Genomic DNA, 13,705 nt, shown 5'->3' with positions numbered 1-13,705 from the left:
ATCTGTGGTGAGCACTTTGAACCCCCAAGGGCTTCACAGAAGTTTATAATGCCCGGGCATGAAAATAAAAAAATCGTATTTTTTCCACAAACATGATCAATTAGTCCCCAATTTTTTCATTTTCCCAAGGGTAACAGGAGAAATTGGACCCCAAAAGTTGTTGTCCAATTTGTCATGAGTACGCTGACACCCCATATGTGGGAGAAAACTACTGTATGGACACACGTCAGGGCTCGGAAGGGAAGCAGTGACGTTTTGGAATGCAGACTTTGATGGAATGGTCTGCGGGTGTCATGTGCGTTTGGCGAGCCCCTGATGCACCTAAACTATTGAAACTCCCCACAAGTGACCCCATTTTGGACACTAGACCCCCTCACGGAACTTATCTAGATGTGTGGTGAGCACTTTGAACCCCCAAGTGCTTCACAAAAGTTTATAACGCTCGGACGTGAAAATAAAAAAATCATTTTTTTCCACAAAAATGATATTTTTGGACCCAAATTTTTATTTTCCTAAGGGTAACAGGAGAAAGTGGACCCCAAAAATTGTTTTGCAAGTTGTCCTGAGTAGGCTGATACCCTACATGTGGGGGTAAAACACTGTTTGGGCGCATGGCAGAGCTTGGAAGGGAAGGAGCACCATATGACTTTTTCAACTCAGAATTCGCTGAAATTGAGATCAGACGCAATGTTGCATTTGGAGAGCCCCTGATGTGCCCAAACAGTGGAAACCCCCAATTCTAACTCCAACCCGAACCCCAACACACCCCTAACCCTAATCTCAGCCCTAGCCCTAACCCTAGCCCTAACCCTAGCCCTAACCCTAACCTTAACCCTAGCCCTAACCCTAGCCCTAACCCTAACCCTAGCCCTAACCCTAGCCCTAACCCTGGCCCTAACCCTAGCCCTAATGGAAAAATGGAAATAAATACATTTTTTTTATTTTATTATTTTTCCCTAACTAAGGGGGTGATAACGGGGGGTTTGATTTACTATTTGTGGCGGTTTTTATGTTTGGCAGCTGTTGCACGCTAAAAGACGCTTTTTATTGTAAAAATAGTTTTTGCATCACCACATATTGAGAGCTATAATTTTTCCGTATTTTGACCCACCGAGTCATGTGAGGTCTTATTTTTTGCGAGACGAGTTGACGTTTTTATCGGTACCATTTTCGGGCACGTGACATTTTTTGATCGCTTTTTATTCCGATTTTTGGGACGCAGAATGAACAAAAACCAGCGTTTCATGAATTTCTTTTGGGGGGGTGCGTTTACACCGTTCCGCGTGCGGTAAAATTGATAAAGCAGTTTTATTTTTTGGGTCAGTACGGTTACAGCGATACCTCATTTAGGTCTTTTTTTATGTTTTGTCGGTTTTATGCAATGAAAACTATTTTATATAAAAAATAATTATTTTTGCATCGCTTTATTCTGCGAGCTATAACTTTTTTATTTTTTTGCTGATGATGCTGTGTGGCAGCTCGTTTTTTGCGGGACAAGATGACGTTTTCAGTGGTACCATGGATATTTATATGCGTCTTTTTGATCGCGCGTTATTACACTTTTTGTTTGGCGGTATGATAATAAATCATTATTTTCTGCTTCGTTTTTTATTTTTATTTTTTAAGGGGTTCGCTAAAGTGGTTAACTAATGGGACAGTTTTATAGGGCAGGTCGTTACGGACGCGGCGATACCTAATATGTGTACTTTTATTGTTTTTTTTTTTATTATTTTCAAAAAATGAATTTATTGGGGAATATTTTTTTTTTTTTTTACTAATTTATTTGGCGATTTTTTTAAATTTATTTTTACATTTTTTTTTAATTTTTTTTTTACTTTATTACATAGTCCCAGGTGGGACATCACTGTCCTGTGACAGATCGCTGATCTGTCACATCACAGATCACTGTGACAGATCAGCGATCTGTCACAGGCAGTGCCGAAGGCTTCCTCATGCCTGCGCTTTGCAGGCACTGAGGAAGCCAGCTTCCTCAGGTCCCCGAAGGCCCCCGTCGCCATCTTGGATTCGGGGGCCTGGAGGATAGGAGCCCCCCGCAGCAGCGCTGCACATTGCGCTGCCGTGGGGGGCTCAGGGAAGCACGGAGGGAGCCCCCTCCCTGCCGATGCTTCCCTTTAACTCCCGGTACACCGCGATCATGTTTGATCGCGGTGTGCAAGGGGTTAACGTGTCGGGGGCTGTCCGTGACCGCCCCTGACACATTGTGCCGGGTGTCAGCTGTGATATTCAGCTGACACCCGGCCGCGATCAGCGGCGCTCACCACGTGGGCGCCGCTGATCGCGGTAGACGTACTATCCCGTCCACGGTCATACGGGCCCGGGTACCGTGGACGGGATAGTACGTCGGATGTCAGGAAGGGGTTAAAGACTCTATAGAAACAGGGTCTGTTCCTTTTGATTGGCGGCAAGCAAATGTGGTACCAATATTCAAAAAGGGGATATGAAAATTAGGTCTATGTAGTCTAGAAAAGAGAAGACTTAGGGGAGACCTAATATATATGTACAAGTATATCAGAGGGCAATACAGAGATCTCTCCAATGAACTGTTTGTACCAAGGATTGTGACAAGAACAAGGGGGCATTCTCTTCATTTGGAGGAAAGACAATTTCTGCACCAGCATAGAAGAGGGTTCTTCCCGGTAAGAGCAGTGAGGCTCTCGAATTCTCTTCCTGAGGAAGTGGTGATGGCCAACTCACTGAATGAATTTAAGAAAGGAATGGATGCTTTTCTTGTGAGTAACAGTATAGAAGGTTACGAATAACAGAATATTATAGGTAGATGGTTGACCCAGCTTAGGGGAAGGAATTTTTTCCCTATGGAGAAAATTGGCTTCTACTCTGTGGGTTTTTTGCCTTCCCCAGGATCAACAATGCAGAACAGCTGCACTAAAAATAGGCTGAACTAGATGGACATAAGGTCTTCCTTCAGCCCTCAAAACTATGTTATGTTACTATGATACCAAATATGTGTATACTTGATTTTTTTTATTGTTTTATTTTGAATGGGACAATGTTTTTATATTTTTAAAAACATTTTTTTTACTTTTGGCATTCTTCAATAGTCTCCATGGGAGACTAGAAGCTGCCACAACTCGATCGGCCCTGCTACATACATACACGCCGACTCAGCCAGGTGCGGGAGCGCCGCTTTAGACAGCAACCCCTGCAGGTCCCCACTAGCCATTGATGGTGATCCGGCACCTTTATAAGGATTTTAGCATATGACTAGTCTCTGTGACACCACAGGGATTTTCATCCCTCTTCTCTATACCCTTCTCTTGTATGGCACTGGATTAAGCGATTGTGTGATAAAGGCTCCGGTGGAGCCGAAACGTTCTATATATCGCTTCCATTGCATTATTCTGTTACGCTCCCAGATTGTGTGTTAATAAAATTTAAACTATTGGGCATGATAATCCACAAGAGTGTGCAGTGAATTATATAATTACTCTATATTGGGACCACCAGGTCCGTTACACCAGCACCTTGTTCATAATAAGACCGAGTGCACGCTAAACCTATTCACATACAGGCGATGGTCAGATCACCTCTATATAGCAGAATTACTCACTTGCTATGAGCGCCGTCCACCGAATGGCGCTCACAGCAAGCTGGCACTGACAACCATAGAGGTCTCCAGGAGACCTCTGGCTGTCATGCCAATGAACCGTTGACCCACAATCACGTGACTTGGGTCATCGGTGGGCGGGTTCCTGTCCCCATGGCTGGAAGCGAGAGTTAAATGCCGCTGTCAGCGTTTGACAGCGGTATTAAACGAATTAATAGCCGCGGGTGGATCGCGATTCCACCCGCGGATATGGCAGGCACTTGTCAACTGTTCAAAACAGCTGACATGTGGCGGGAAAGATGTGGGCTCACCGCCGGAGCCCACATCAAAGGTAGGGAGTCCAACATCGGCGTACTATTACGCCCAATGTCAGAAAGGGGTTAAAACAATTAAATATATAATTTTACCTTGAGATGCTCTTATCTCGATCTTTGAATCTACACGTTATTTTGTCGGCTTTACTTTCTATGCTACTGTGGCTGATTTCTGGCCCGATATAAGTCTGTTAATGGACTGGGCTTATATCTAACGAGGAACTGGTGGGAGATCTATCGGGCTGCCAGTGGTCTGTTTTACTGGTGCTAGTAAAACCCTGTCAGGGTTGTGAGCAAGTGTGGTGCCACGTCAGTGACTGCGTGGGCCACATCCTCTCAATCTCCGTGCCTCCCTAGGCCCGTGTGCATAGGGGGTGTCTGTGTAAAATTGTGACAAGCTGACCTTACGTGTTCACAGGGGTGCGGAATGTCATGTTGGTGAAAGTGGGAAGACTTCATTACGATCCTTCTGATGTAATAGTGATGTCAGGCGGGGTGGCAAGGTGCGGTATCATCATACTTTCTCTACGTATATTAAGGAGAATTTAATTATCACAGTCAGAACCCTTCAAGTCCATTAAAGTTTATTAATGATCTGCTGCTTCATAGAGGGTTCCTAGGCAAAAGATCTGTCCGCTATGATGTCAGTATGATCCTTCACCTAATAGGGCTTGGTATCAGGTTTTGTGTGGTTAACTCCTGAAATATCAATTATGACAATAAAACTGTCAGGAACACCGCACTGCACTTGCTCACTGAGCCAGTGCGCATGTCCTGAGTACAAAAACTGCACAAAGATACCTGCGGAGCTGGACAGCAGTGGTGACGATGCATGCTCCAGGCTCACAGGACCTGAAGCACGTGACTGCTGGGGGCGTGGCCTAAGCTCCACAGAGCATACCTGACCACGTTTGAACGGACGGCGGTGCGAGAAAAATGACCGAAGGCACGATGGGCCGGCCTGATTGCCCCGTTTCTCTCCGGTGAGGCCCAAAAGGCTTATTATGACTTAGAGCCTGAAGCTGCGCAGGACTTTGACAAATTGAAAGCCGAGATCTTGGCCCGGCTGGGAGTGACGACCGCTGTCCGTGCACAGAGAGTGCATCAATGGACTTTTCAGCCGGATAAACCACCGCGGTCACAGATGTTCGACCTGATCCACGTGACGAAGAAGTGGCTACAACTCGAGGTGCTGACAGCGCCAGAGATAATCCAGAGAGTCGTCATGGACAAGTACCTGAGAGCTCTACCGCCAGCCCTGAGGAAGTGGGTAAGCCATGGAAATCCTACGACGGCAGATCAACTGGTGGATCTGGTTGAACGTTACTCCGTGGCGGAAGGACTCCGAGACGACGCTACCCCACCTCGTTCTTCATCGTCTCCACATGGAACCGGTAAGACTGTTCCAGGGAGTAGGGGAGATGGAAAAATCCCTAAGACAGTGGGGGAGGAAAACGGGACTGCCCGCACTGCGAGGCCGAGAGTAACGAACTATGGCCTAAGCAAGGGGCCCGTTAGGTGTTTCCGCTGCCAAGAGATGGGACATATTGCTGCGAACTGTCCGGTCACTACTGAACCCATGCAGTGCGACGTCACAGACTCTAAAAACCGCATGTCTATGGTTGCACGGGTAGTGAGTGTGAATGCCGGTCAAAAGGATGTGGAAAAACACTTGTGTGATTTAACTCTTGATGGCAAAAAGGTGGTGGCATTGTTAGACTCGGGAAGTGTGGTGACTCTGGTGAAGGCCAGTCTGGTGTCAGCCCCGACTGGACCATCAGACAAATTTTCTGTAACGTGTGTGCATGGAGACACCTGTTCGTACCTCACCACGGTCGTATGCATTACTACTTCCTATGGGTCTGTGCAACATAAAGTGGGACTCGTCCCGGCGTTATTGCATGATGTTATCCTGGGCCGGGATTTTCCCCACTTCTGGCAATTGTGGGAGAATCAGTTGATACCCCAGGGTTATAGTGTACATGATTCTTCTCCCAGGGCGCATGTGGGTCCCGAACCCCTGGAAGAGGTCTCCCCGGAAGACTCGGGGGAAGAGTCTGCTGGAAATGACCTACAGTTCCCGTTTTCAGTCATGGCGGGTGATACGGAGGAGACCGGGGAAGAGGAGGAGGCCGACAGCCGTCCACCTCCCCGTTTGCCGGATTTAGAAGTTCAGAAAGATGACTTCCAAAGCGAGCAAATAAAGGATCCTACCCTTTCTCAGGCTAGGACAAATGTAAAAGTGATAAATGGGGTACCCGTAGAACCTGGCTCTAGGCTGGCATATCCTTACATGGTTCTGGAGAATGATTTACTCTATCAGATAGAGAAAAAGGGGGAAGATCTGGTGCAACTATTAGTCGTGCCAAAACCCTACCGGCGGCAGGTGCTGGACCTGGCCCACGGACATGTGATGGGAGGTCACCTGGGTGTCGAGAAAACCACCGAAAGGATATTACACTGTTTTGTTTGGCCAGGCATGCATCACGATGTTCGTGTATATTGTGAGTCTTGTCCTGACTGCCAAGCCTCTGCACCTAAGCCCCGGTTCTGTAGCCCTTTGGTACCCCTACCTATTATTGAAGTCCCGTTTGAGAGGATTGGGATGGATTTAGTTGGGCCCCTACCACGGTCTGCACGTGGACACCAACATATCCTGGTCATCTTGGATTATGCCACTCGTTACCCGGAGGCCATACCTTTGCGTAACACGGCCACCAAGACGATCGCCAAGGAACTGGTGCATGTGTTTAGTCGGGTCGGTATACCAAAACAGATACTCACTGACCAGGGGACCCCCTTTATGTCCAGGGAAATGAAGGAGCTCTGCCGATTGTTACAAATTGAACCGTTACGCACATCCGTGTATCACCCTCAAACAGACGGGTTGGTCGAACGGTTCAATAAAACTCTGAAGCAGATGCTGAGAAAGGCGATAGACAAGGATGGGAAGAACTGGGACTATTTACTTCCGTATTTGCTTTTTGCCATCAGGGAAGTGCCCCAGTCTTCCACGGGGTTCTCGCCTTTCGAGCTATTGTACGCCCGACGTCCTCGCGGACTGTTAGACGTTGCAAAAGAAACCTGGGAGGGTCAGGTCACTCCGTTTAAAACGGTGATAGATCACGTCACACAAATGCAGGACCGTATTGCGGCTGTTATGCCTATTGTCAAACAACACATGATGCAGGCGCAAGGAGCCCAAAAAAGAATCTATGATAGGGGCGCCAAGATCCGTACGTTTGCACCCGGAGATAGGGTGTTGATCCTGGTCCCCACGATGGACAGTAAGTTCCTGGCAAAGTGGCAGGGCCCCTTTGAGATTAAGGAAAGAGTTGGTGAAGTAAACTACAAAGTATACCAGGCAGGTAAACGAAAACCTGAACAGATTTATCATGTAAATCTGATAAAACCCTGGAAAGACCGGTCTGCCTTGTCAGCGGAGCTGGCCCGTCCCGTCTGCTCGCATACCGTACCAGAGGTACGCGTTGCAGAGACTCTCTCGGAGCGGCAAAAGACTGAGGTCAGGCAGTTTCTACTTCACAACCAAAAGTTTTTCTCAGAAAAACCCGGGCAGACTACGCTAATAAAACATGACATCGTAACGGAACCTGGTGTCACGGTTCACGTGAAACCCTACAGAATTCCGGAAGCGCGCCGTGAAGCCGTTTCCCGAGAAGTGAAGGCAATGTTAGAGTTAGGTGTCACTGAGGAATCGCACAGTGCTTGGTCCAGCCCGATTGTGTTAATTCCTAAACCGGACGGCACAATCCGGTTCTGCAATGACTTCAGGAAACTGAATGCGGTCTCAAAATTTGATGCCTATCCTATGCCCCGGGTCGACGAGTTAATAGATCGGTTAGGAAAAGCCCGGTATATTACGACCCTAGACATAACAAAGGGGTATTGGCAGAGCCCTCTGGCGGAGGCTGCCAGAGAAAAGACGGCATTTGCTACGCCGGAAGGTCTATTTCAGTATGTGTATATGCCGTTTGGACTGCACGGAGCACCGGCGACCTTCCAGAGACTGATGGATCGAGTCCTGAGGCCGCATAGGCAGTACACTTCGGCCTATTTGGATGACATTGTCATTTACAGCTTGGACTGGGAGACTCATCTCCAGAAAGTACAAGCTGTGATTGACGACCTGTGGGAGGCAGGTCTAACCGCGAACCCCAAGAAATGTCATATCGGGCTAGAAGAAGCCCGGTATTTGGGGTATGTAATTGGGAGGGGTGTTGTTAAACCCCAGGTTGATAAGATTCAGGCGGTTCAGGACTGGCCACAACCTGTCAACAAGAAGCAGGTGCAAGCCTTCCTGGGGATCGCCGGCTATTATCGCCGGTTCATACCCAATTTTGCAGCCATCGCTACCCCCCTGACGGATCTTACAAAAGGAAAAGACTCCGTCATGATTAAATGGAGTTTAGCGGCTGAAGAAGCCTTCCATAGTCTAAAACGGGCACTTTGCTCTCAGCCCGTACTGGTGACTCCGGACTTCCGCAGCAAGTTTGTGGTACAAACGGATGCCTCTGATACTGGTATCGGGGCCGTACTCTCACAAGTGAGGGACGGAGTGGAACACCCAGTCCTCTATCTCAGCAGGAAGCTGAATAAACATGAGCAAAGGTATGCAGTCATAGAAAAAGAGTGCCTCGCCATTAAGTGGGCTCTAGAGGCCCTCAAATATTACCTGGTGGGCCGAAAGTTCAGGCTGATCACTGACCATGCCCCTCTCAAGTGGATGCACTTGAACAAGGAACGGAATAGCCGGGTGACCCGGTGGTTCCTTGCCCTGCAGGCCTACACTTTTACGGTGGAGCACCGCCCAGGGGTACAGATGGGGAATGCAGATGCCCTGTCCCGAGTGCACTGTTTGGCGGGTGTCATTGCTCGACCAGAGTGGTCTGAGCAAAGGGGGGGGATATGTGAGAATCATGTGGGAATAGTGGTTGAGGGCAGGTATATCTCGCCCAGATTCCTTTTCTATGTGGCCTAGTCTGGTCAGTATCGCACCTGCTTGCTAATGAATAATGGGAGGTGGATATAAAAGGATGCCAGGTGGTTGTGTGAGTGTCTCAGCCTGGGAACACAGAGAGCCTGTCTGTGTGAGAGACGCACGTGAGTGAAAGCAGTGCCCACTGCAACTGTGGTTTGGCTGGACGGGAGAAGCCCGCCAGTTGGTAGTTAGGTTGTCCATTGTTTAGTTAGTGCCAGACAGGCAAGGATTTGTTTTATGTTTTATTTCCTTTTTGCATTGCTTTCACCGTTAATAAACCTGACCCAGGGTCAGTTACACCCGAATCCAAGCTCTGCGCCTGAGTTTCATGCTGAACGCACGTGACCTTTGACCCCAGCAAAGGCGATCCCGGAGTGTTTTATCACAACTCTTTCAAATAATCTGCATCTCTCTTAACTAAATGTATCTGTCAAATCATTGGGGCAATCTGAGAACCTCCCAAATAATTAAACGTGTACTTCTAAGTGTGCATGTACTGAAAGGTTGCATACTTATGGTGTAGACCAGTGTTTCCCAAACTCTAGTCCCCATGGTCCCCACAGATCATAATTTCAGGATTTCTTTAGTATTGCATAGGTGACAGAAATATTATTAAGGCATCAGAAACTGCCACAGGTTCTCTCACCTGTGCAATACTAAAGAAAATCCTGAAAACATGATGTGTTGGGGGACGTGAGGACTGGAGATTGGGAAACAATGGTGTAGACCATGGTAGGAGTGTAATACTTTATAGATTTAGTCAGAGATCAAAATTATGCTTATTACGACATATAGTGTCAAACTCTGCAAAATGCATGGAGGGCAATCCATTAATAAGTGTTGAGATAACAACTAGAATACTCACTTCTACACTCTCTGTAGAGCCAATAAGTCCGTATTCCTCGGCTGCCCAGCTACAGAACAAAATAGATCTTCTTGGGCGCCAACCTGTAACAAACAATGGAGATATTTCTTATATTTTCAAATACAGTGGGTATCTAATATATAAAGCTCAAAGTGTGTATGTATGTGTGTATGTATGTGTGTGTGTGTGTATGTTTGTATGACCGGGATAGGCATCCGCACCGTCGCAGCTACAGCCACAAAATTTGGCACAGTCACACGTCTGGACCCCGAGAGCGTCCTAAGCTATGTTGTGAGGCAAAATTTTAACCCCGCGTGTTCCAATTCACCAAACAATTTTGCCCCTATCTACATACTGGGGGAAAAAGTGTGTGTGCGTCAAGCCCCGCCCCTCATTATGATGTCACAATGCCCCTATTTGCATACTGGGGAAGCAGTATGTGCGTATCAAGCCCGCCCCTCATTATGATGTCACAATGGTTGCCATGGCGACGCTGATGTCATCAAAGGTTGCAGGCCCTGCCGCCGCTCATTATGATGTCATAATGGTTGACTATGGATTGGAGGATGTGTGATGAGTATATGGGCACCGGACTATGGGATGGATGATATGTATGACAGGTATATGGGCACGGGATTATGGGATGGAGGATATGTATATGGGCACGGGACTATGGGATGGAGGATATGTATGATGGGTATATGGGCACGGGACTATGGGATGGTGGATATGTATATGGGCACGGGACTATGGGATGGAGGATGTGTGATGGGTATATGGGCACTGGACTATGGGATGGAGGATATGTATGACGGGTATATGGGCACGGGACTATGGGATGGCGGATATGTATATGGGCACGGGACTATGGGATGGAGGATGTGTGATGGGTATATGGGCACTGGACTATGGGATGGAGCATATGTTTAACGGGTATATGGGCACGGGACTATGGGATGGCAGATATGTATATGGGCACGGGACTATGGGATGGAGGATGTGTGATGGGTATATGGGCACTGGACTATGGGATGGAGGATATGTATGATGGGTATATGGGCACGGGACTATGAGATGGCGGATATGTATGATGGGTATATGGGCACGGGACTATGGGGTGGAGGATATGTATGATGGGTATATGGGCATGGGACTATGAGATGAAGGATGTGTGATGGATATATGGGCATTCGACTATGGGATGGCGAATATGTATGATGGGTATATGGGCATGGGACTATGAGATGGAGAATATGTATGATGGGTATATGGGCATGGGACTGTGGGATGGAGAATATGTATGATGGGTATATGGGCATGGGACTATGGGATGGAGGATGTGTGATGAGTATATGGGCACTCGACTATGGGATGGAGGATATGTATGATGGGTATATGGGCACGGGCCTATGGGATCGTGGATATGTATGATGGGTATATGGGCACGGGACTATGGATGGAGGATAATTATAATTTTCTATAACTAACCACAGTTAGTTACTATGCCCGGGCAGCGCCGGGCTCTTCAGCTAGTATATTTTATACTGTATATTTTGAATATTTCTTTTACTTGTGAGTCTATATTAATGGATATAAGTGAATAAAGCTCACATGACTAAAACACATGGCTAAATAATAATCACTAGAAAAAAACTTGCATCAGGAATATATGCCATGTGAATATACAAAAGGACAGACATGGAACTATCATCATGGAGCATAAAGCAAAAACGAGAAGGAAAAGACGATATATTGGCAGGACCAAAACGCGCGTTGGGGCGGGCGCGCACTTCTGTGGGATCACTGCTGTTCCTGTGCACAGGTAGTGTTTCTTATGGCTATTATACGTTTGCCTGCATATGACTATATATGTTTCCATACTACTGCTATTTAGCATTTGCCTCCTATGCAGGGATTCAATTGTTATGTTATCATGTTCATGTATCATGACTTGACTGTGACTGATATTATAATATATATATATATTATAATAACTGTCACTTTGGTCATGTTATACACTTTGTTATATGCAGTTATACCCATGTTGCGTGCGCCCCAGTCTTTTACAGCGCATCTTCTGATACGTTATATTCCCTTCCCCCTACATCTGTTCTCTTTTTTAACTAATAAAGTTTATCTTGTTCATTATTTTGGACCGGAATATCGTCTTTTCTTTCCTGTGTTTGATTAATGGATATAAAAAAGGAACTGGCAAGATATTTTTTCCTCTGGTTTGGGGATGACTTGTAAATAATATATTAGAGGTTTTTTATTAAAAAAAATCCATATACGGTATACTTTGAGAAGCCAAAATGACTGTACTGGAAGTTACATCTAGAGCAGGAAAATTACATTGAGATTAATGATAATAAGTGAACTAGTAATGAAAATGTTCTGCTGTCTCCACTGAATAGAAGAATTCATCACATAAACACTGGAGAGTAATACAGTAATAAAGAAAAGGCAGCATACCGGGGAATTCAGCCTGGATGCGGCTCTATCACACAACCCAATTGACAATTTAACCATATAATATTTAATAAAATTCCTAAACCTGTTAGCCTATTTTTTCTGTTAACGTCAGACAATGATACCCAACAAGCGTTATAGAAAGATAAATTTAAGACAAGTCACCTTATTAATGTTACAATATTAGAGTATTGTCCATAATGTAGCAAGTGAGTTTTGCCCTATGTGGCTCCTGGGCTTCTAGTATGTGATTGCCCAGCTCTTACCAGCTGCAAATACTAGAATGTAAAACAATAGTCTGTAGAAAAGGAAAAAAAAACGACACCAGAACCAGGGTGTCTGTATTTGAATGCCATGCCGAAAAGCTCATGTGAAAATCTGGTTAAAAAAATCCTTTTTTTTTTTTGGACAAGAATATAAAAGCCAGGGGCATTGCTATAGCAGTAGTGAACCAGTGCCCCAGTGCTGCCTCCACAAACCTATGCTTTAGTGCTGCCTCCACAAACCAGTGCCCCACCTGTCACGGGGTTACCACAGCAGAGAGGAACCAGAAGACTGCAGCGTCTACTCTTGCACTGAAAAGACGCACTTCACCTTCTTTTTAAACAATGTAAATTTCTTTTGGCATTACAGGGGTTAATCAGCCTTGTTGGGAGCTGGATATAATCTGGATCCTGACTGACACTCATTGTCAGAGTAGCTTATGCTGCATGGCTGGGAGGATAGTTGTTTGGTGGTTGTATGAGAAGGCGTTTGGTGGGTTTTTCAGTGACTGTTGCTTGGGTTAGTAAGTGTGAGAATTCCCTTTTCCTACTTTGTTTTTCCCCATTCTCCACTCCCTGGTGCATTCCTCTGTTATATGTGAGCGAGAATTAGTATGCCTGTTATTTTTCCCTTGCCCCCTTTCTTATTTCCTTGTTCGTCAGGTTGGTGTACTTACTGCGGTGCACAGCTGTTCCCATTTTCCCTGGGTGGGGGAAGGGAACATACGGAGGGCATATTCAGGTGATAAGGCATGATACGTGGCTCCAGCATCTTCACCTTCAGAAGTAACCTGGAGAACAGGGGAGCTAAGGTGCCCCCTAACATTAGGGACAAGGAAGGAGCACCTGGTATCGAGTCACCCGACATCCGAGTCGTGACACCACCACTGCCTACACCATCCAGTGCCCCAGCACTGCCTCCACCAACTAATGCCCCAGCCCTGCCTCCACCAACCAGTACCCCAGCCCTTCCTGTTCCTTCTTGATTTACTCTGTTGCAGCATCTGATGCGATGACTACAGCATGTGACTGCTGCATTCAGCCACTGGATTCAGCGGTCTTGTGCTAGCTTGGACATTGACATCTAAAAGGGCCTATACATCACTCTGCATAGGAACAACCCAGAATACATAATTTTGCTGGAACTTGTATTGCTGGAACTTTTATTTCATTACTATGTATGGCTCTTCTGCATTGTATAGCATGGTT

The 13,705-nt window shown here is 46.4% G+C and overlaps 1 protein-coding gene across 1 annotated transcript in view; it reads right to left on the bottom strand.

Annotated features, from left to right (window-relative positions):
* LOC141058039 (putative N-acetylated-alpha-linked acidic dipeptidase) overlaps nucleotides 1–13,705 on the bottom strand; it is a 262,752-nt gene that overhangs the window by 122,759 nt on the left and 126,288 nt on the right. The window contains exon 9 of the mRNA XM_073554180.1: nucleotides 9,765–9,847. Within this exon, the coding sequence (XP_073410281.1) occupies nucleotides 9,765–9,847 (83 nt within the window). The remainder of the gene's footprint in view (nucleotides 1–9,764; nucleotides 9,848–13,705) is intronic.

The sequence above is a fragment of the Dendrobates tinctorius genome, unplaced genomic scaffold, assembly GCF_039654945.1.
Source record: "Dendrobates tinctorius isolate UK_male_01 unplaced genomic scaffold, ASM3965494v1 ptg000208l, whole genome shotgun sequence".
Taxonomy (NCBI): Eukaryota; Metazoa; Chordata; class Amphibia; order Anura; family Dendrobatidae; genus Dendrobates; species Dendrobates tinctorius.
This window is presented reverse-complemented; position numbering and strand designations above follow the sequence as displayed.